Raw genomic sequence first — 25176 nt, 5'->3', positions numbered from 1 at the left:
TGTCTTTCTAAGAAAATATTTCGAACAGTTCTTACAAAGATTGTGTTTCTAAATGTGTGCAAAGTCTACGGAATCAATTTTAGTATGCTTTCTATTTTGATTTTTTTAGTTAGGTAATTCAAGAAGTTTCAATTAGCTAGAGAGAAGACACTAAATTTATTCCAAAGGAGAATTTTTGTAGTACATACACTTGATGCCATTTCTAACCTGGCACTTTTTAAATTCCGTTTTTTCGAATATGGTTGATAGTACAGTGGAACCTGTCTAATATAAAAAATAAAAATGTATTAGTTTGAAACTAAATACATAAAGTTGAACTACCTAAAGTTGTTTGGCTACATCAGCTGTACAGAAATTATAAATTCTTTCAATTATAACGATCCTGGTATGTGCACGATTTCAACACTTTACACGAGGAAATGTTGGTATGCAAAAATATCGATTTTTTTTTTCATTTAGTATAATACTTATTCTAGAATTCTATTCACCCTGAAAAACATAATTCAACTATTAAAAGAGCGCGGACGCGCAATCGACATGTAAGTAAATCGGATTTTATTTATATAACGATATTTTGACTGAAACTATTTACAAAATGCATCTATTTACAATAATTTATAATACAAATGTACATTTATCAGTGAAATTATGAAATTGAGTAATTTTCTTTACAGGCTGCCCAAGTCGTCTGCAGAAATGTGTCCGTCATAGCCTTCGGCAGAAGATTCTGCGCACAGACGGAGTTGATGATGAGCCAAGGCAGCCTCGCAGAAGGGTGATAACGCCTGCACAGGATGCACGGATCGTTAGATCGTTACAACACCGCGTCATGCACTGCGAGGCGACCGATGGAACTCGTGTTTGACCCCAAGTCGACAAACAGGCAGCTCAGCGAACAGGGAATAAGAGCTAGGTGGCCATTCAAGGGACTTGTTCTGACAGCACGTCACCGACAACAGCGAAAGCGATGGGCCCGCCGGCACCACCATAAGACACAGGCCGAGTGGTCAAACAGTTTTCGGACGAGTCGGTTTAACTTGTAGCAACGACTGAAGGATGCGAGTGTAAAGACGTGGAGGCGAAAGATTAAACGACGCGTGTATGTTTCAACGAGACTAGAATGGCTGTGGTTCCCTGATGGAATGGGCCAGAGTGTCGTTACACACCAAGACAGAATTGATAGCCTTAATGCAGCTTGTCTTGGTCCCTGTCGCAACTCTGCACCTACGAACACGCAACTGCTGCAAGACCGAACACCGGCCAATACTGCTCCTACGACACAGATATTGCTGCAACAACATAACTTGGCAGCTGCCTTTCCCGCCTAAATCACCAGATCTCTAAGTTATTGAGCACCTGTGGAACGAACTGAACAGGCGAGTATGGAATCGACCCGCTGCCCCTCGCAATCTCCGTGAACTGGAATATGCTCTTGTGTAGGAATCGAGGAATATTCTCCAACGGGTCATTCGGAACTACATGCTGCCGATGAGGCAGAGGTGTGTGCATGTTGTAGGAGTCATGGGAGGACATAAAGTATGAATTTACTCGGACATACAAACTGTTGTGATTCAGTTACTTTTCACTTTGTTAGAATTTTGCGTCATGCCATTTAATGAATTCGAATTTTACAGTGATATTCTTCATTAGTCCCCTACTGGTTGAAAACCAGTTTCGGGGACTATAGGAATGCGCTTTTCCGTCAGTCCGTCCGTCCGTCCGTCCGCAATTTCGTGTCCGGTCCATAACTCTGTCATCCATGAAGGGATTTTGATATTACTTGGCAAAAATGTTCCCCGTGATAGGACGACGTGTCATGCGCAAAACCCGGACCCCTAGCTCAAAGGTCAACGTCACAATTGGATGTCAAATGTCAACAGGGCTTTTCCTGTCCGGTCCATAACTCGGCCATCCATGAAGGGATTTTAATATCACTTGGCACAAATGTACCTCATAATACGGCAATGTGTCATGCACAACTTTCAGACCCCTAGCTCAAAGGTCAAGGTCACACTTAGCAGTCAAATGTTACCATAGCATGAACAGGGTCTGTTTCGTGTCCGGTTCATAACTCTGACATTCATAAAGGGATTTTAATATCACTTGGCACAAGTGTTCCCCATGATGAGATAATGTGTCATGCGCAAATCCCGGACCCCTAGCTCAAAGGTCAAGGTCACAATTTGGGGTCAAATGTCAATAAGGTTATTTTCCTGTCCGATCCAGAACTCTGTCATCCATCAAGGGATTACAATATTACTTGGCATAAATGTTCCCCATGATGAGACGACGTGTCATGCGCAAAACCCAGAACCCTAGCTTAAAGGTCAAGGTCACACTTTGAGATCAAAGGTCATTAGGATTTTTTTTCCTGTCCGGTCTATAACTTTGTCATGCAAAACAGGATTTAAATATCAGTTGGCACAAATATTCCCCTGGATGAGACAACACGCCAAGCGCAAAACCCGGGCCCAAGGTCCAATGTCGAGGTCACACTTAGAGACCAAAGGTCAGATACAATAATGACTTTGTCTGGAGCATTTCTTCTTCATGCATGGAGGGATTTTGATGTAACTTGGACCAAATGTTCACCACCGTGTGGCACCCTTGTTTTAGAATTACTTCCCTTTGTTGTTGCTATAAATAGATTATATTGTAACTTTTTTATTACTGGCCATAGTGAAAAATCGAGACCACTTTTCTGTGGTACAACATGCATGTTACATGCAATTTTTAGGTGTATTTTGACCTATCTCTACCTGGTAAAGAGTTTCTTGTGGACTTATATTATATAGATTTTATATATATTTAGGATAAATTTCCCTTTGTTGTTACTATAAATAAGTTATATGATAACTTTTTTATAATCGGCCAAAAAAAATCAATATGAAAACAACTGGGTTTTTATATATGCACATTTGAATCGAAGTGTGTTGTTATAACATATTGTTTGTATATATAGTACAATATTGTTTATACATACAGATATCAGTTCATTATGTTATACTGCCGTAGAGAAAATTAGGTGCCTTCCAGTAGGGGACTTTGTATTGCATGGCAATACTTCATTCACTTGTTTGTTAAGTTTTATACCTATATGTTTATCAATTGGGATTAAATTAAAGGGAAGTAAGTCTAATTTATTAAGTTATTTATATTCAAAATTTTAACGAAATCCGTTCACAAATAATCGGACTATATGGCATTATATAAGTTTTGGGTTAGAAATGGTCCTAAGTGTACTAAGTGATATATGGCTTGATGGTCAGTAGTAAAAAAAAACTATTTTCAAAGTTAAGTAGGATAAGTAAATATATAAAAACTTTCTTTGGAGAGGATTTTTCTAGTAAAAAATTGGTGAAGAACTTCACTTCTTCTCAAGAAGGAAAGGTGATTTAATTTCAACACAAAGGAATTTACAGATTGTTGAAACTGTGTATCTTCAAAGGACACTCTTGAGTCTGGGTCTCATTAATTGTGAGCTCGACTGGATCAAGGTTTCCAACACTCATGTTCTGAACACTGCCGTCAGTCTCATTTATCAAAGGATCTCTGATAATTAGAATGATTTGTATACATAAGAATTGTGTGAAACAAAAAGATTTGTTGCAGGACATCACGGCTAGTAGACTGCTCAACAGACCTTGTCAATTTAATGAATATTAAAACAAGGTACATAACTTTGTAAAAATTGCAAAACAAACTTACGGAACATGTACAAAGCATGTAAACTTGTCACAGTGGAAAAGTGTGTGAAGTTTATATCCATTTCCATTGGTAGGTACTGAGCTACAAGTTTATATAAACAACTTAATCAACAATTCTTAAATTTAAAATGTGGAATAATTTTGTATATTTAAGTGAACATGAGTGAACATGTTACTAGTCATATATTGCAAACACAAGTACCAAATTTTAAAAGCAACTGCTTGTCATTCTGGCACAGATATTCTGACAATCAAGGGAGGTAATCAGAATCACATATTAGGACTACATTTGTACCGACTTCAGCACAAATGCCTGTGCATATTATATATATATATATCAAACAAAATATATAATACAATTTATTACAAACAGATATATTTTTTGCTGAGCAGTTTTTAAGACATTTCTTACCCTAGTTCCTTTTCAAAAGCTTTAAAGCTTTCTTCCTTCATGTTATCATCAGCAAATTGTTCTATCATAACTCCGGCCCGTCTCTCCATGACTTTTAAATTCTTGTTGTGAATGGATGGAATATTAAGTGTAGTGAGTAAGTTGTTCACTCTCTGTGGACCACCAACAATCATCAATGGTCAATCATTGCTGCAAAACTTTGATGCTACAGTTATGTTAATACAATTGAGAAAAAAAGGAAAAGGTTAAAAAAATATTAATCAAATATTGATGTCCATGTATACACAAAATTCATATTTATTTTTAATAATATAACAGAAACTTGCTATAAGCCCGCCCGCTTAGCTCAGTAGGTAGAGCGTCGGTCTACGGATCGCGGGGTCGTGAGTTCGATCCTCGGGCGGGGCGTATGTTCTCCGTGACTATTTGATAAACGACATTGTGTCTGAAATCATTAGTCCTCCACCTCTGATTCATGTGGGGAAGTTGGCAGTTACTTGCGGAGAACAGGTTTGTACTGGTACAGAATCCAGGAACACTGGTTAGGTTAACTGCCCGCCGTTACATGACTGAAATACTGTTGAAAAACGGCGTTAAACCCAAAACAAAAAAAAAAGAAACTTGCTATAAACTACAGCTGCTTTTGAGAAAAGCGCATGTCTCCCACAACAGCCTATAGTCAGTCTTAAACCGGTTTAAGCTCCCCAGTGATGTTTTTGCCACTGACCGTTCCAAGGCGGTGCCCCACTGTGTTCCTTTGTTTGTTCGTTTTGTCCTCTTGTGTAGGCTTTGTGTGTGCGCGCGTGTTTGTGTGTGTGTTCCTTTGTGTGTTCGTTTTGTCCTCGTGTGTTGACTTTGTGTGTGTGCGCGTGTATGTGTATGTGTGTGGTGTGCACGTCTGCGTGCTGTAGGTTTCGTTTTGGGGAGGCTGCGATTTTGGTACGTGGCATTCCCTGTTTGATATTTGTCTTTGTTTTTTTTTTACATACAATTTACTCATTACAAATATACATTTGAAGAGTAGAAAGGCTAATTTGGGGTAATTAATGGGCCATTATTCTTAAGTACCTGGGGCAATTCGACTAGTTAATGAACTTGGCCGAGTAATTATGGTCAAACACTTTGATCAAGTTTGATGAAAATGGATGAGAAATGTACGACTAAGACTTATTGCTGGTACAAGAGTGAAAGGCCAATTTTCAGTAATTCAAGTGCCATAATTCCAAAGTGCGTGGGTCGATTTGGCTAGTTATCAAACCTGGCCGAGAACTTATGGTCTAAAAAAAAGTTGTTCAAATTTGGTGAAGATCTATCTATCTGTCTTCCATTAATGTCAAACCCCTCACGGGGACGTAGACATTTGGCGCGTCAAACCACAGGGACTGTTAAAAGACTGAACTGTAAAATGATAGTAAAAAGCATGGGAAAATAGCTTGGTTAAAAGTAAAAGTTTAAAAGCAGTAATCAGACAGATTAAGGTGAGACGTGATCAATGCTGCTGATGGCAGCATTGAACTACTCAGGGGTTGGTAGGTGGACAACAGCAGGAGGGAGATGATTCCAGTGATACACTGTTCTGGGGAAGAAAGAATACTTTAAGTAGTCTGTACATCTTGTAACTGAGGGAATGGAAGTGACGAGTTGGGCGGGTGAGGGGAATTAAGAAGCCTTCTTTGGGGATAGCGACTAATTCATTATGGACTTTGTACAGAAGTGAAAGTCTACTATCAATACGTTTGAGATCAAGACGACGAAGTTGGAGGGATTGTAACATATGTTACGCTTGAGGTTTGGCGGTTGTCAGCCTTATTCCAGTGGGCTGCCCGTCTCTGGACAGACTCTATCTGGTCTATGAGGGATTGGGTATGGGGTGACCACACTTCAGAACCATATTCCAGCTGGGGTCTAACTAGCGTCTGGTAAGCCATGGACTTGATGGGTTCAGATTTAACCTTAATGTTTCTACGCAGAAACCCTAACGTTTGATTTGCTTTCTTTGTTGACCTGTTGATGTGGGCGTCCCATGAAAGATTATTTGATATATCCACGCCGAGGTATTTGGCCGAGGTGACTGATTCAAGTAGGACTCCATGGAGGTAGTACTGGGTGGGAATAGGATGTTTCCTTCTTGTGACGTGGATAGTTTGACATTTGGAGGGGTTGAATTCCATATCCCGCTCTAACTCCCACTCTTCTAACAATCTGAGGTCATTTTGGAGTGTTGACTCATTCATTTGCAGATGACACTGTGAGATAGACAGCTGTATCATCTTGAGGTCATTTTGGAGTGTTGACTCATTCATTTGCAGATGACACTGTGAGATAGACAGCTGTATCATCTGCAAAGAGACGGACTTTGGAGTTAATATTTTGTGGGAGGTCATTTATATAGGCTAAAAAGAGTAGGGGACCAAGGACTGACCCTTGGGGAACACCAGAAGGGACTGGGATAGCTTAGGAATTGGTGCCATTCAGGACAACTGATTGGATACGGTTATCAAGGAAACTTTTAACCCACTTGAGAGTTAGACATCTAACTCCATAATTGTTTATTTTCAGTAAGACTTTCTCATGACTGACCTTATCGAAAGCCTTACTGAAATCTAGCAGTATGAGATCAACTTGTTTTTTATCATCGATTGCATTAACCAGGTCATTTACCAACATTACAAGTTGAGTGACGCATGACCTTTTTTCACGAAACCCATGTTGTAGGTCGAAGAGGATACTGTGGTTGGTGAAATGTTTTACAACTGAAGAGGAAACAATGTGTTTCAGTACTTTACACAGAACGCATGTCAGAGAAACAGGCCTGTAGTTGGCAGGGTTTGACCTTTCGCCATTTTTGTAAACAGGGGCAACATTTGCTGACTTCCACTGGAAGATCAGATGAAAAATGTTCAACTTACGAGAGCTAACAAGGAGACATAATAAATTCATGAACAACTGTTCAAACTTAGGCACATGTCAAATAGTTTTGACAAAACATGGACTTTAATAAAACTATACCCATTTCCAAGTCCAAGAAGGACCATAATTCAGTCAAAATAGTTGAAAGAGTTATGCACTCTTGCCTACAGATAGAGACTGTTATAATAAACAAGTGATAAAAGTTTCAAAGCCATATGTTTAACACTTTACACAAAATGTGAAGTGGAACGAAAAACTTAACCAAGATTTCTAAGTTGAAAGGGGCCATAATTCAGCCAAAATCCTTGGTATAGTTATGTACTTCTGCCTAAAACTGGATATGGTGATGGTAAACAAGTGTTGAAAGTTTCAAAGCTTTATCTCAAAAGACTGTCAAAAAGTGGACTGGTATGAAAAACTTAACCAATGTGTGACGCCGACGCTGTAGTGAGTAGGATAGCTCTACCTATTCTTCGGATAGTCTAGCTGATAAAATCTATTCCATTCTGAATTAAATGGATTGCAGAAATATTACAGAACTAAATAAAAATGTAAATGCATTGCGAGTGTAATTCAGTGTTGTGCACCCTTTACATATCTGAATACTCTAGAAAGTATCTGACATCCAAGTGATGAAATATTTATACAACCCCGATGTAACTTCAGGCCTTGACTGTGCAGTGGTAAACCATTCTGTTCATAAACAATGTTTCAATCTATTATCATACTCAAATTTTTCCTATGACAATTAGTCATGAAGGAAGACTTTCAATATTTGTCTGACATTGATGATCACGATTACCAAGATGACTAAATGTAAACTCGTCTGACTGGGAGTAATGAAAAATGAACAGATACGTACGAAAACTGCGTTGTCAAAAAGACGGCATTTGTAAAACACACTATGTACCCGGATAATCCTAACTCTGTTCAGCGACCCTAACTCAGTGCCAACATGGCTGACAGAAAGACGATTTATGTAGTTAATTTCCTTGTCTTTTTTCATGTTTTTATGTTAGTATGCAATGTTAGCGTAAAACTTTTGTTAGCCACAATATCCTGTATTGATAACTTGTTTTGTGTACTAAATATTTCAATCGACAAGTCACATTGCGTTGCTGGAATTCATTAAAATGTACTCAAAGTCTTCAAAATGAACATGTTTTATGTTTCTAACTGTTTTAAAGTACCAGAAATTGCAATAAGACCTTACTCATCAACTGTATTAGTTCAATAAACATCTCTTTGACAATGTTTAATAATATCAAATTTTGAAATTCATTTTCATAGCTTAAAAACTGTATTGATTATGAGGTGGGTTTAGATTTGCGGATAATTCCTGACTGGTATAGGAAATAGTGATGGATAAATACAAACTTAAAATGGATAAACACCTAACCAAACATAAACGTAGCTATTCGTCTGTGCTTTATGTATGAACTATAGATGCTCGAAGTTCTTTGACCCACCCACCCCAGCAGGGATGTGGGATTCCTATGTCCAACTTGTCCAACTCGTGATTGTTTGCCGGCGGACAAGTGCATTTTTCATTCTGTGTGTCCCCGAACAAGTAGACTTTTTCAGGTATAAAATGAGAAAACAAAAAATAAAATTTGGAGTGTGTGTTGCTTCAAGTGTTTGGAGGTAATAAAGATAATTTAATGTATGAAATTCGCGATGTACTTGCTGAGAGCCTCTTGATTGCTGCAGATTTCAAAAAAAAAAAAAAAAAAAAAAAAAAACATACATCTGTGTCTTTAAGCATCACTTTCTATGGTCTGACTGGTTCTTTGACTAGGTCTCGCGCACACTGTAACTCGGTGACTATGATAAAAAATCAGAAACGTAAACAACTTATAAACTTATAACAACTTAAAAGTATTTCGACAGGTCTGTTAATAGAATTCCAACTGCTGAGACAATAAGTCACTGTTAAAGGAAATATGGGAGCCAGTAGTCAGCCAAATGAAAATCAAAAGCACACAGAGATCGCAAGTATGACTAAAAACAAGTCGGAACGTTTTAAGAGTCTTTCTCTGAATTCATCTGGCTTTGCACCATTGCGTGGACAGTGTTTCGGACATGGCATCAAAAAATCCCGAACCCTGCTTACGCGATTTCAGACTTTTATAAATTTTAAAAGGCAAATATTTTAACAGCTTATTTTTTACCGCAGTTACTGTGATATGCTTTTCTTTTCATTGTCCTTAAAGAACTATCCAGTATATTTGCAGTTTCATGAAGGTTAAATATTATAAATCCGAGCGAGTGAAATTTGACTATGAACAAGTGGATTTTTAAATGTCTGTGGACAAGTAAAAATGTGTGGATTTCCACACCCCTGCCCTGTCAGTCCATGCATCACCCCCCCCCCCCCCCCCCCCCCCCCCACACACACACACACTTTCCTTCCCTACTTACCATCAATTAAAACAATATCAAAATATTCCATTAGCAAGTCTATAAAATCTCTTACATTATAAGATATACAAGATATGAAACAAACGCAATTCTTCTGAAACAGTGAGAGCGAGAGAGAGATGGAGGAAGAGAAGGTTGGGGTGTAACAGAACTTCGAACATTGGTGGTATTAAATAATTTCTTACATAATTAATTAATAATGTTGGCTTTCATATTGAATTATTTTCGAGGGTTTTTCCAGCTTTTTACAAACACTGCTATTTGCATAATATGAAAAAATATTTGACTGTAGTGGGCATACATATAACATCTTGTAGAATTAATGGCAAAGTTTGAAGACAACACCTCTTTTAAAGTAAAGTAATGTTAACAATAATCAGACCATGTACATGTACATGTCAACTCATTCATTTCTATAGAATACTAGTCAGTTAGGTGTTTATCCTTCCCGCGATTTCGTGTAAGTTAGGATTTTATCCATTCCTCATTAAACTGAGTTCGGTTTTTATCAACTCGAAGTTAGGTTTTTATCCCTTTTCTCGCTGTCAGTACATTTCAACATGTATTGTGTCAACATGTAGTGGGTTAACAGTATAGTGTAAACGGGCCTATAAATCAGTATATTTTTGCTTTCAAACAGCAAAATAGTAGAGGCATAAGCATATAAGTATTTTTTAAGAATTTTTGTAAAAATTTTCATTGATAAGTTTGCCTTGTTCCACCTGAAAACACAAGGGTTGATATATTTAACATGATATATTTTGAAATAAATATACACTTGATCAATGGAGACAGACGTAACAACCGAAACATTCCTTTATACATCGAAATTACACAGAAAACAAAGATGTATCGGCTTTACATCCGCCATATTGGCACTGAGTCAGGGTCGCTGAACACAGTTAGGATTATACGGGTACATAGTGTGTAAAAACCGACTCACTCCGTACCCTACTTGACATACGTTATGGCGCTCTCACCCTCCATATCTGACATATATTCAATACCCAGTCAGGGCTGAAGAATTTTCAGCCTGTTACAAACACAAATGTTTATCTGATGTAGTTCATCAAAATTAATTATAAGTAAGGTATAATACAATAACTTCATTGTAGATGCAGTCAGACCTACGTTACACCTAATTTCGAAAAACAAATTTTATGCTTAAAATTTCAACACAAACACTCGTGTAGTGTTTTTTTGATACAGTTGATTAGTCAGTTCCGGATCATTAAGGGCTATATTTAGTATATTTGTTACTGAGCTTCGGAAATATATTTTTTAAAAGTAAAACAGGTTTGCACAGGGAGAAAGGATAATCCTTTTGTTTTCTAAATCTCCACATTTTGGTTTGAGAATCAGGAGTAAATAGTTATACTGTAGGAGCAAAGGTAATGCTACCACTTTGGTTAGTTATGGATCACTTAGGTCTATCTCAAGTAATTTTAGAATAAAACTAAAATGCGCTGGGACTCCAGAGAAATAATTGATAATCGATTTCTCTCATCCAATCAAATTATTAAATATTGGCAAGCTGGAAAGGTAAAAATATTTTCTTGTTTATAAATAACTTCTTGATTGTGTTGTGTCCCTGATGCATGAGTTTCGGATCACGTGGATTGATAAAATATGAATTTTCTACACATTTCAGCCTTCTGCAAAACTTAACTTATATTTCATTATGTTGTTTCTCTTAAATAGAAGCAAATATTCATGCCAAGAACAACAATGATTATAAATCTTAATCACGTAAGTCAGTGTAAACGGTGATCTCATCCAGAACCCCCATGACCCGGAACGACTAATCAAAATCAAAAATGTGGTCACAATGTCTAGTTACATAGTTACAAGGTGAACTACACAAGTGTCACACTTAGAATATGATAGGGATGTAACGATACGCTAGTCTCACAATACAATACGTATCGTGATACAGATGCAACGAAACGGTACATATCGCAATACAAATTGAGTACCGTAAGTAGTCAAATTAATTCAACGTTCTGATTGTTTTATATTTGTCACTGACAATCTAAACGTAAAAACTTTGAAGGACCAAAATAATGGAGGATAAATCACAGTACAGGGAATTCGGTCGAAAATGTGCTGAAAGAAGTCGATAATGAATAGATCCTAATTTTCCCATTTTTTTTGCGCAAATTCGTGTAGAACGAGTGCTTTAATCACCATTTTTCACTACTAGAATACATTCTGCCTGAAATGAAACGGTTTTCATGTTCATACACCCCACATGGCAAGTTTTGCAGATCGAAACCGGAATTAGGTGTTTATTGCGCGGACGAGAGCAAATATGCGCTATTTTTAGGGTAGCAGACCACAACTGACTGGCATTTCACTAGGAACTACATAACCCCCAATTTTCTTTTCATTTTTCCGTTAATTTGTGATAGAACTATTATGAAAAATAGGTGTAGGAAAAAGTGATGTTCTCTAAAGATACGTAAAGACGACCTGAAGTTGTCGTTTTTAGCTCACCTGAGCACAAAGTGCTTAAGGTGAGCTTTTGTGACCGCCCTGTGTCCGTCGTCGTCCGTCCGTCCGTCGTCAACAATTTGACTGTTAACACTCTAGAGGTCACAATTTTGACCTAATCTTAATGAAACTTGGTCAGAATGTTCTCAATAAAATCTTGGACGAATTCGATATTGGGTAATCTGGGGTCAAAAACTAGGTCACCAGGTCAAATCAAAGGAAAAGCTTGTTAACATTCTAGAGGTCACAATTCTGGCCCAATCTTAATGAAACTTGGATAGAATGTTACCCTCAGTAAAATCTTAGATGAGTTTGATATTGGGTCATCTGGAGTCAAAAACTAGGTCACCAGGTCAAATCAAAGGAAAAGTTAGTTAACAATCTAGAGGTCACAATTTTGGTTCAATCATAATGAAACTTGGTGAGAATGTTACCCTTAGTAAAATCTTTGATGAGTTCGATATTGGAACATCTGGGGTCAAAAACTAGGTCACCAGGTCAGATCAAGGGAAAAGCTTGTTAACATTCGAGAGGTCACAATTTTAGCCCAATCATAATGAAACTTGGTCAGAATGTTACCCTCAATAAAATCTTAGACGAGTTTGATACTGGGTCATCTGGGGTAAAAAACTAGGTCACCAGGTCAAATCAAACGAAAAGCTTGTTAACACACTAGAGGCCACATTTATGACTAGATCTTCATGAAACTTAGTCAGAATGTTAATCTTGATGATCTCAAGGTCCAAATTGAATCTGGGTCAGGCAGGATCAAAAACTAGGTCATTAGGTCAAATCAAAGGAAAAGCTAGTTAACACCCTAGAGGCCACATATATGATCATATCTTAATGAAACTTGGTCAGAATGTTAATCTTGATGATCCATAGGTCAAGTTCAAAATTGGGTCGGGTTGGGTCAAAAACTAGGTCACCAGGTTAAATCAAAGAAAAAGCTTGTTAACATTCTAGTGGTCACAATTTTGGTTCAATCTTAATGAAACTTGGTCAGAGTGTTGCCCTCAATAAAATCTTGGATGGGTTCGAAATTGGGTCATCTTGGCTCAAAAACTAGGTCACCAGGTCAAATCAAAGGAAAATCTTGTTAACACTGTAGAGGCCACTTTTTAACCAGGTTTTCAACGAAAACATGAGTTATTAGATTGGGGTATGTCGTTGGTCGGGCGTCAAACTGGTGTTTTCGGTCAATAACTTTTGATTCAGTAAAGATATTTGAATAAAACTTGGTATGTATGTAGCTTATATCAAGACAAAGGCTGGGATTGATTTTGGGGTTTCTGGGGTCAAGGTCAAGGTCACTGTTACTTAAAATAGAAAAAGGGTTTCCGGGCAATAACTTAACTTAGGAATGAGCTATAATGATGAAACTTGGTGTATAGAAAACTTATATAAAGTTGTAGCTTGGGATTGATTTTTGGGTTTCTGGGATCAAGGTTAAGGTCATTGTTACTGAAAATAGGGTTAGGGTTCGGGTTGTGCTTTAAAGTGGTGCACTGTGATTCCGTATACTTTTTTATTCTTATGAAGTGTTGAAAACCTGGTTTCGTGGCATTGCCGCGTTTCTTGTATGCCTGTATCTTCATGAAACTTGGTCAGAATATTTATCTTGATGATCTTAAGGTCATGATTGAATCTGGGTCATGTAGGGTCAAAAACTAGGCCACCAGGTCAAATCAAAAGAAAAGCTAGTTAACACTAGAGGCATCATTTATGACCATATCTTAATGAAACTTGGTCAGAATGTTAATCTTGATGATCTATAGGTCAAGTTCAAAAACTAGGTCAGTAGGTCAAATCAAAGGAAACGCTTGTTAACACTCCAGAGGCCATATTTATGACTGTATCTTCAGGAAACTTAGTCAGAATTTTAATCTTGATGGTCTTAAGTTCAAGTTCGAATATGGGTCATGTGGGGTCAAAAACTAGGTCAAAAGGTCAAATCAAAGGAAAAGCTAGTTAACACTTTAGAGGCCACACTTATGACCATATCTTAAAGAAACTTCCATATGAAAACAACTGTAGGTTTTTATATATGCAAATTTTAATCCAAGTGTTTTGTTATAACATATTGTATATAATTATAGTACAATTTTGTTATTCATCATTGCCAGATATCAGTTCATTATGTTATACTGCAGTAGAGAAAATTATGTGCCTTCCAGTAGGGGACTTTGTATTCTTTCACTTGTTTATTCAAGCTTGGAACTAAACTCAGGTGAGCGATATAGGGCCATTATGGCCCTCTTGTTTATATGAAACAAAGAAGGATTTGAATTACTGACCTTTAACCTACACAGTCGTGTAAAGTTTTATCGCTTGCACATATTTGCGCGTATACACGGTAAACTTTACTCGTGTACAGTACATATACAGATTTAAATCACCAGAAAATTCGTAATTTTGGATATTATTTGATTACTTTTACATAAATCAATGAAAAATTGAATCCTCTTTTTGATACATGTAAGTTTAATTTGAATTTATAGCCATTTTGGGAAATAATCGGCATTTAAAGCTAAAGCATGTTAAGCGTCGGCAGCGATGAAAATTCCATCGGAAATTGCTTCAATTACTTTTGTCTTTCAAGTGTTTGACTTGAGTGGGGAAACTGCCCATATGAAAGAATTATCTCAATATTTCATAGGATTACGTCAAATTAGTAGGACTACATATGTAAGCATTCATGACGTAAAAAAATTAAAAAAAAAAAAAAAAAAAAACAACAATGTTCCTACAATTGGAAAGTACATGAAATTTTACTTTAAGTTTTAGAAACTGTAATGAATGATACATTTGTTTAGTTATTGTATTTAACACTGTATCGTGATGTTTCTGTAGTCTGACACAGGCCTATATCTATGCTGCGATATGCGTATAGCCCCACTAATATATTGTGATAAATGAAATTATCTATCTATCTATCTTCCAGGAATGTCAAACCCCTAGCGGGGACGTAAACATTTAATTTTGATATATTGTTACACCTTTAGTACATGAAGTAAATTATTTAAGAGTATAGACTGTGTAAACTTACCTGCACCAAGTTTTGTGTTCACACAGAAGCTTGGCATTCCTTTATTCCCAGCTGTTTTGTAGGATTTCCCGTATGCAATACGATTTATATGGGAACAACTAGGTCAGACAATGTATAAACAAGAGGTTCATGATGACCCTGAATCGCTCACCTGTGTAATATGAGCAACACGTTTCAAACGTCAAACTGATGCTAAAAATTAAGAAAGTCAGTAGGTTACATTTATAGTCAATGCAATTCAGTTTTATGATCGGTGTGCAAAACTGTACATGTCATCCATATTTCAAGGCTGTATCTTAAAAAACAAGAAAGAAGGTCAGCAGGTCAAGGCTACAGTCAAGTGACATCATAATACTTAGGGTCATCAGGTAATTATTATTAAACAGTCTTGGAAATAGGATCAGATAATTTTTCAAGTATTTTTCCTATATAGCTCATATAATAATTAAGTGACCCCGGGGCGGGGCCTTTTTTAACCCCAGGGGCATAATTTGAACAATTTTGGTAGAGAACTACTAGGCAATGCATCATACCAAATATCAGAAGTCTAGGTCGTGTGGTTTCAGACAAGAAGATTTTTAAAGTTATTTCCTATATAAAACGTGGGACCCCCAAAGCAGGGCCTCTTTTCACCCCAGGAGTACAATTTGAACAATTTTGGTAGGGGACTACTAGGCAAAGCACCATACCAAATATCAAAAGCCTAGGTCATGTGGTTTTAGACAAGAAGATTTTTAAAGTTTTTTTTTTCCTATATAAGTCTATATAATACTTGGGACCCCCAGGACAGGGCCTCCTTTAACCCCTGTGGTACATTTTAAACAATCTTGGTTGAGAATCATAAGACAATGCTACAAACCAAATATCAAAGGCTCAAGTCTTGTGGTTTCAGACAAAAGGATTTTAAACATTTTTTTCCAATATAAGTCTATCTAAAAATTGGGACCCCAGGGGTGGGGTCATATTTGACCCTAGGGGGATAATTTGAACAATCTATGTAGAGGACCATAAGATGATGCTACACACCAGAAACCAAAGCCCTAGGCCCTGTGGTTTTGGACAAGAAGATTTTTAAAGATTTTCCTTTCGGTTGCCATGGCAACGAGTTCTGTATGGAATTCAATTCTTTGAATAATTTTGAAAGGCGGCTAACCAAGGATCATTCCTGTGAAGTTTGGTGTAATTCTGCCCAGTGGTTTTCAAGGAGAAGATTTTTTAATAAAATGTTGACGGATACACGACGGACTACGGACATTGAGCGGTCACAAAAGCTCACCATGAGCCTTTGGCTCAGGTGAGCTAAAAACCCGAAGGGCCTACTTTCATTTCGCCTTTCACATAGTGTTGTGTTAACAAAAGCGGTCCTAGAAGGCATTTCTGACAACATTTCAATCTATCCATTAACACTTCCCACTCGACTATTCTTCTCCCTAAAATCCAGCTGTCCGTGTTGATTTTCTTACACTTTCTCAGATTATCCATTCCTGGGGTACACTACTACATCCAGAATATGATTCACAATAGTGGTCAGACACATAATTATGATCGATTTGAACGATCTCATTCGTCCTTTCACATTTTTTGACGATTTCACGAACCGTCCTCGTTTGTTGCGACCTTTCGAGGAGGCCGCCATTGTTCTCGCGAAATACAATGTTTTAACGAGAATTATTTCAATACATTAATTTTTCCATTTTATAATAAAAATTACTTATTTTGGTAGTTCCAATACAAAATAACTATCAGTATGATGAATATTATTGAGGAAATTTTTTTTTACAAACTCTCCGGAAAATACCGAGATGGACCGGCCTCGCTAGACATCGGAAGAGCTATTTATGGTTCGGATACCTTAAACAACATTGCCATGAAAATCACTTTACTATTGAACATTATCTTCCTAAAACTTTAAAAAGTGAAATAACTTAAATTTACCTTTATAAACTATAATAGTATATATTATTATGGAAAGAAAACGTTTGTTTTCGTATGAACATGCGCTAGTATCAAAGTCACCCCTACCGCGCTATTGAGCACGTAAACTAAGGTCGTTCACAAAAGTATAAACAAGAAGGCTTGTTATTAAAGTTTGAAAATCGGAAATCAACAAACGGTAGCTAAAACTTTTTACTCAAAGTAGAAATCAAAACTCCAAATTTTCCTTGATTTAAGGATATTTCAAATAATTTCTGATGTCATGTGAAATGGTAAGTAAGTAGAAGTAAGGACATGACCTTAGGTATTGATTTTCCGATTTAATCTGCCAGTATAATGTAAACATAATCAGTTAGTTACCCTCAATAAAATCTTGGACGAGTTCGATATTGGGTCATCTAGGCCTCGCTAGCCTAGTGGTAGAGCGTCCGCTTCGAGTGCTGGAGGCCGTGGGTTTGATCCCCGGCCGCGTCATACCAAAGACGTAAAAAATGGTACTAGCAGCTTCCTCGCTTGGCGTTCAGCATTAAGAGGATAGTGCTAGGACTGGTCAGTCCGGTGTCATTAAAATGTGACTGGGTGGGGTATCATGCCACTTGTCTACGGCACACACACACACACACACAAACTAGGTCACCAGGTCAAATCAAAGGAAAAGCTTGTTAACACTCTAGGGGCCACATTTATGGCCATAATTGTCTTAATGAAACTTAGTCAAAATATTAATCTTGATGATATTTAGGTCAAGTTCAAATCTGAATCAGGTGGGGTCAAAAACTAGGTCACCAGGTCAAATCAAAGGAAAAGCTTGTTAACACTCCAGAGGCCACATTCATGACCATATCTAAATGAAACTTCGTCAGAATGTTAATCTTGATGATCTTTAAATCAAGTTCAAATCTGGGTCAAATATGGTCAAAACCTAGGTCACCAGGTCAAATCAAAGTAAAAGCTTGTTAACACCCTAGAGGCCACATTTCTGACTATATTTTCATGAAACTTTGTCAGAATGTTAATCTTGATAATTTTAAGGTCAAGTTTGAATCTTGGTCATGTGGGATAAAAAAAAACTAAGTAACCAGGTCAGATCAAAGGAGAAGCTTGTTAACACTCTAGAGGCTACATTTATGACTATCTTCATGAAACTTGGTCAGAACGTTATCCTTGATGATCTTCAGGTCAAGTTTAAATCTGGGTCAGGTGGGGGTCAAAAACTAGGTCACCGGGTCAAATCAAAGGAAAAGCTTATTAACACTCTAGAGGTCAAAATTTTGGCCCAATCTTAATGAAACTTTTTCAGAATGTTACCCCCAATAAAATCTTGGATGAGTTTGATATTGGGTCAATTGGGGTCAAAAACTAGGTCACCAGGTTAAATCAAAGGAAAAGCTTGTTATCACTGTAGAGGCCACATTAATGACTGTATCTTCATGAAACTTGATCAGAATGTTTATCTTGATGATCTTTAGGAAAAGTCCAAATCTGGGTTAGGTGAGGTCAAAAACTAGGTCACTAGGTCAAATCAAAGGAAAAGCTTGTTAACATTCTAGAGGCCACCTTTTTGACTGTATCTTCATGAAACTTAGTCAGAATGTTAATCTTGGTGATTTCTAGGTCACATTTGAATCTGGTTCATGTGGGATCAAAAACTTGGTCACCGGGTCAAATCAAAGGAAAAGCTAGTTAACACTCTAGAGGCCACATTTATGACTTTATCTTCATGAAACTTAATCAGAATGTTAATCTTGACAATCTTTAGGTCAAGATCGAATCTGAGTCATGTGGGGTCAAAAACTAGGTCACCGGGTCAAATCAAAGGAAAAGCTAATTAACACTTAAGAGGCCACATTTATGGCCATATCTCAATGAAACTTGGCCAGAATGTTAATCTTGATTATCTTTAGATTAGTTGGTCAGGTGAGCGATACAGGGCCTTCATGGCCCTCTTGTTTAAGAAAACTATCAAGAAAACAAGGATGAATATCCAACACGGAAAGCAAAGCCACGTTCTAAAAACGCTGCCTCCCCAAACGCAAACCCAGCACGCGGACGCTCACACGAACACCACACACGCACACACAAAGCAGACACACAAGGACAAAACAAACAAAAATGGAACACAGCGAAGCCACTGGGGAGTTTAAACCGGTTTATGGTGCACCTAACCTAACTAAATCTTATTATGTGTTTTGTTGTTTTTAACGTCGCATGGATACAACTATAGGTCTTACGGCGACAATCTAGCTTTAATGGTTTAGGAAGATCCCGGGTGCCCCTCCATCCCCTCATCAAGAGCGGACATCTGGGTAGAACCAAACAACAGACCCCCTGTAAGTCAGATGGATGGATTCCTCACCGACCGTCTGTAAGCCAGCTGGATGGCTTCGTCACATGAAGAATTGTGGAAGCCATCCAGCTGGCTTACGGAAGGTCTATGGTTCTACCCAGGTGCCCGCGCGTGATGAAATAATGCACGGAGAGGCACTTTGGGTCTTCCTCTACCATTAAAGCTGGAAAGTCACCATATGACCTATAGAAATTGTGTCGGTGCGACTTTAAAAACAACAAAAACTTTAAGAAAAAAAAACTAGTAAAATTTCAAAGAAGTTTTCTGAACAGGTAGCTGAACAAGTAATGAGAAGCTTTGGCAATTTGTTTTCTTACACACAAGTTTAAATTATACCTTAAGTTACTTTCGCCTTAGTGAAACCTCAGTAAAACTTTACTAACAAATAATGCTTCTCCTGTTTATTGCAAATGATTCACATATCAATACACATGATAAATCCACGAGTCAAAATAATAAATATCGCTGACAAGACGAGTGGACGGGTCAATAACTCCAAACACAGCAAGTCTGTCGGTTCCTGTAACAGAAAAGGAAAAAGGACTTAAGAGACAACAGTAAACCAATATGTGTATACGAACAGAAAATGTGGAAAATGGTCATAAATGAAAATGTAGGGTCAGTTCGATTGAACCTGTTCGAGGTATGGAAATGCAAGAAACCGTCCACGCCCTCTAACCACGGGGTGAGCATAACTCAACATTTACATATGTTACATGTGCCGCAAATGAAATTTAGAGACACCCGCAGGAATGTGTGCGTGTTCGAGTTTAACGATTTTTTCAACATTTTTCCAGTCATATTAAAGAGCCGTACCTTCTAACAGGGGAGTAGATACAGAGAAATGAACCTAAAATAACAAACGAAAGAAATTTCACAGAAGAACTTGCATCGAAAAAATGTCGTTTTAGGCACGTAAACAGCAATATAGTGATATTTAATAATAAATCGCTATCCACCCTTTTATTGTACAACAAGCAATATATCTGATTTAAAATTTACATTAGTAAGACCGATAATCGTTGAAAGGTCTTTTGTAAGAACAATAAAGCGTTCCAATATTTATCCAACGGTACCCGTTAACTTGCTACCTATCCCCTTTCGACTGCCCGGATAAGCGCGCTGTAGGTGTTGCGGTGGCGCAAAACCAGTTACAGAAAAACGAGAATTGTGGTCCAGCGATCTGGGATCGGCATCTATACATTCTTTGTAAGTAAATCAATTTCGGACGGTTTTCGGGTGCACCAAGTTATAGGGTATGCCACTTTAATAACGGTGTCTACTTGTAGCAATGAGCTCAATGCCCAACTTTAATAGTGCTGCCTCACCGGAATATCACGCCGTAGACACGTGACATGATATCCCACTCGATGGCGTACTCGCAGGTGTATCCAAACCTTAGAAAATAAACTTTACGCTTTATATAAACATATAATGCAAAATTGTAAAGCACGCTAGATATAAAACAACTACTTCCTTTCTTAGTAACTATAAAACAATAACTGCAGTCTCTTCTATAATGACACCTCAACGACATAGAGAACTTATCTGTTCAAATCAGTAATCGGGTACTATACATAGAGTTAATATCGCGAACGTATTAAACGTAATCAAACAAAGCTACCATATATCATATAAGTTCATTTATTGTTGAGCTTTCTTAGAAGTCGGTACTAGCATCTTAGTAATCAGCAATGAGATTTTAGGCACGAAAAAAAGGTTTTAAAATGTCCTTTAACATATAACATACTACCATGGAAAACAAAAGCCCTCGCACATTCGTAATAACACGAATGAACGCTAAATACCAATACTAGTTATACACTTACTGTTTTCCTCTATGGTATTTGTCTTAGAAGTATCCGTAGCCATTGTAGCCGTTGTTCATATAGTATCTGTTGTAGTCAAAGTTACCGTTGTCATAACCATTGTTGTAGTAACTGTCCATGTAGTACCCTCTGTTGTAGTAGTTATCTCTGTTGTAACCATTACCATTCCGGTAATAATCCCTGTTGTAGTAGTTGCCATTGCCATACCAGTTGTTGTAGTAGTCATCATTCATGTAATAGTCTTTGTTGTAGTAGAAATTACCGTTGCCAAAGCCGTTGTTGTAGTTGTCCATGTAGTAACCTCTATTGTAAAAGTTGTCTCCGTTATTACCGTTCCAGTAATATCCCTTGTTGTAGTAATAATCACCGTTGTTGCCATTGCCATTTCAATAACCCCTGTTGTAATCTCCGTTATTGCCATTGTAGAAATAACCCCTGTTATAGTTGAAATTGCCGTTGTCGTTATTGCCGTTCCAGTAATAATCTCTGTTGTAATAGTAGTCATTGTTGCCGTACCCGTTGTTGTAGAAATCATTGTTCATGTAATAACCTCTATAGTATAAGTTATCATTATTGCCGAATCCGTTGTTGTAGAAATCGTTGTTCATGTAATAACCTTTGTTGAAGTTATTATCCGAGTTCCAACTATTGAGGTTATTGCTATCCCAGTTGTACCCGCCAAAGAACTCATTGTTGTCATTGTAATCCCTGTAACAGAATTCAAATTCATTATAAATCTTTGTTTGTTTAGTTACATCATATACACATTATGATGATGTATTTCTAATCGGGTTTGTTCTTGTAAACATCTATAAAGCGAATGAACATTTAAATGCGTTGATACCGATGAGACTTGCGACATACCTTTGATCATAGAAACATCCAAAGAACCACATGTTCTGGTAGTTTTCACCGTTGGCAAAGAATGAAGGACACCAGTGCATAGCACAGCCCACTGACTGGCCTCTGTACCAGTCCATCTGAAAAGTAATGACAGACATGTAGTAACATTTAAGTTATATTCTTTGTACTTATATTCTGCAAATCGGACAGATATGTGCATTTGAAAAGAAAATGAAGAACAAGCTTTTTATCTGTTAAATGCAGAGCATCTTATTTATGATATATAGAATATACAATGAATTTGGAAAAAAGTAAATTGCAGAAAAATAATTGAAAAGCAAATCAAGTGCTGGAATAAGCAGGTATTACGCCGGAAAGTCACATGATCTATGAATATTTCCAAGATTTAACTTTTGTTATGAATATCACTAAAATATTTCTGTTCTATTGGTCTACGGATCGCGGGGTCGCGAGTTCGATCCTCGACCGGGGTGTATGTTCTCTGTGACTATTTGATAAACGACATTGTGTCTGAAATCATTAGTCCTCCACCTCTGATCCATGTGGGGAAGTTGGCAGTTACTTGCGGAGAACAGGTTTGTACTGGTACAAAATCCATGAACACTAGTTAGGTTAACATGACTGAAATACTGTTGAAAAACGGCGTTAAACCCAAAACAAACAAAACATTATCAGACTCTTACAGATTTTTCTTTTCGTGCACTTGTCTTTATCAAAATCAATTATCTTACGCGTATTTGGTAGTCCTGTTTGGCGCCATATAACCTATACTGTGTTGGTGCGCCGTAAAACCCAAATAAATAATTTCCTCATCTTGTTTCTGCTCTGTAGATGAATTTTATCTACATAGTAACAGATCATTCCGATATTCAGTGAAGAACGTCGGAGAATTTACTTTTATGAAGTAGTAGATTACCTGATAGAAATCTCCGTCATTGTTTCTCCAGTCGAATCCGTTCATTCCATTGTCCCATTCGTCGAATGTTTGACGTATGTTGTAGTAATGATCACCGCCGCTATAGTAGGCATAATGTTCACCACGGCGATAATATCCGTTTCCCATATTACATTCAGACATGCGTCTGTCTGCCTCCTCTGCAAGAGAATTGTCCCATTCCTGCAAATAATACCAGCAAATGTATATACATATGTATATTATGAAAATAATTGTTTCAGCAAAATTAGGAAAACTTATCTGCACAGTTTACATGGTAGAAACATTGTTATGCTCCTGCTTCCTCCACTTACATTTGAAACTTGATTGGCATTGGATATATTATGTTTTATTAGTGTCTTGCAATGGATATTACAATACAATCTGTAAAAAGAGCCTTTGGAAGCACAGAATGTAACCAAGCAGAATAATAGCAGACTCGGTTTGACTGAGTCTGTTCATGAGAGGTAATGAAAAATGCAACACCTCTCACGCCCCCTGGCACCGGCTTAAGCAGAACTCTATTACACATCAATTGAATGGACTCCATGATCCCAAAGGACCAGAAAATATAACAACACTGAATCCAAACCTTGGGACAATTAAAGCGTCATTTTCAAGTACACTTGCTATGAAAATTTAAATTTACATGATTTCATATTAGTATGTTCAGCAGGATGTTTTGCTTTCATTCACTATGGTGAGTGCAATTTTGTGGGTTTTTTTTCCATGTTGTTTAAATCATTTCATGAAGTTTATTCTTCTGTGATTATACGTTACTCTGACTTAGCCATTGTAGAAGTAACATTGACCATAACATCTTTTGACAAATTGTTATGTGTTTGTTCTTAATTTGTTTAATGCCCTTTCATCGTGTATTTCAATACAAAATCATTCTTTAATATATGATTATATTGGCAGATGTTAAATAAAAAGGTCGTTACATAATTAAGAAATAGTATTAGAGAATCTTGATTTGGTTTTATTTTCTGTTTTTTACTGGGTTTAGGAGAGTACTACAGTTATGTAACGACAGGCAGTCAACCTAACTAGTGCTCCTAGATTCTGTACTCACAATGATTTTAGATACAAGCCTTATAATAAGCTGCTAGTGATTTTTCCCATACCCGTATAATTTGAAATAAAACACATTTGAATATTTAAAAATTCCTGTAACGTATTTTTGATTAAGGAAGAAATGTGCGTAATGGTTAAAAATTTGTTTTGAATATATTGTGTCTTGGTACAAAGATGCTGATTTTAGTTTTGTAAAAAATGTTTTAAGAGACGAACATGTACTCACCATTCTCTCCCACTGTCTTCCATTAAACCATCTTTGTCTGAAGCCATTGTGTCTGCCAAGAATATATTCCATATACCTCTCAGCAGTTTCACAATGTGCCCCTAGCACCAGCAATGATATCAAAGTTAACTGCACGACAAACATGGTTACACGTCTAAATTCTTACTTACTGTGAGGATTGTTGGAAAGTTGTCTTTATATACATACATACATACATACATGGTAACGAAATGTCCCGTTTTCTCCTGCAATCACACATATATTCATATTTATGTTTCTTTTAATATCCATTTTCTTGCTATGAAATGCCAACTCATTCATATTTATAAAGGTCAGTCTGAAAATTTCTTTCGTTTCAAGGATATTATTTTATTGACATTTGAAATTAATATAAAATATGTAAATTCTATGAAAATTAATGTAAACGTATGTTTGATATTTTCATACAATTTGCATATATAGTCAGAAGAAACGTATGCATTTACATATATAGTAACTAACTAGCAATTCTTATAGCATGTCAAACTAGTTGTAGTTTAAGCGTAAATACGATTAAGTAAAATGCTTTAGATGAATTATGAAAAAGAATGATATTTTGCTTTTCATACTTTCAAAGAAACAATTTTCTTCAAAGAAAATTATATACATGACTATAAAAGTTAACAGTCACACTATATATGCAAAAGAAAACAGCCAAACCTTACGGTTTCGATAGATTTTTGATAGCATTTAGAATATATTGGTTTTACAGAGTTTGCCATTATATCTTTACATGGATATGTTCTAGCCGGTTACTAGGGGGCGCGAGGTGTGTTGCCCATTTCATTACCTCAAATGAACTGACTTGGGAGTGAAGCATTCTATGAATTTTCGCTTGATTCCAGCAAGTGGTTGCCGAGAAATACTGCTATGATGGCTCTATAGTTTACTAATGTTGAATCATTAAAGGGCATTAACTCAGTGAAAATCATC

The 25176-nt window shown here is 37.0% G+C and overlaps 1 protein-coding gene across 1 annotated transcript; it reads right to left on the bottom strand.

Moving 5' to 3' along the window:
- Positions 1–19660: 19660 nt before the first annotated feature.
- LOC123523703 (uncharacterized protein DDB_G0280315-like) lies at positions 19661–24388 on the bottom strand. The gene is made up of 5 exons (XM_045301352.2): positions 24205–24388; positions 22884–23084; positions 21968–22083; positions 21104–21811; positions 19661–19794 (listed from the first exon to the last, which is right to left on the bottom strand). The coding sequence occupies exons 1-4, from the start codon at positions 24346–24348 to the stop codon at positions 21490–21492; spliced, it is 783 nt and encodes a 260-aa protein (XP_045157287.2). The 5' UTR covers positions 24349–24388; the 3' UTR covers positions 19661–19794; positions 21104–21489.
- Between the last annotated feature and the right edge of the window lie 788 nt (positions 24389–25176).

The sequence above is a fragment of the Mercenaria mercenaria genome, chromosome 3 (genome assembly GCF_021730395.1).
Source record: "Mercenaria mercenaria strain notata chromosome 3, MADL_Memer_1, whole genome shotgun sequence".
NCBI lineage: Eukaryota > Metazoa > Mollusca > Bivalvia > Venerida > Veneridae > Mercenaria > Mercenaria mercenaria.
The sequence above is the reverse complement of the archived record's forward strand: the minus strand, read 5'-3'. Positions and strand labels throughout refer to the sequence as shown.

Excerpts from the sequence above, each read along its gene's own strand:
- LOC123523703 (XM_045301352.2), bottom strand. The coding sequence starts at position 24,348 with ATGTTTGTCGTGCAGTTAACTTTGATATCATTGCTGGTGCTAGGGGCA. Across the intron at positions 23,085-24,204 it reads GAAGACAGTGGGAGAGAATG|GAATGGGACAATTCTCTTGC; the intron begins GTGAGTACATGT and ends TATTATTTGCAG. Across the intron at positions 22,084-22,883 it reads ATGACGGAGATTTCTATCAG|ATGGACTGGTACAGAGGCCA; the intron begins GTAATCTACTAC and ends ATTACTTTTCAG.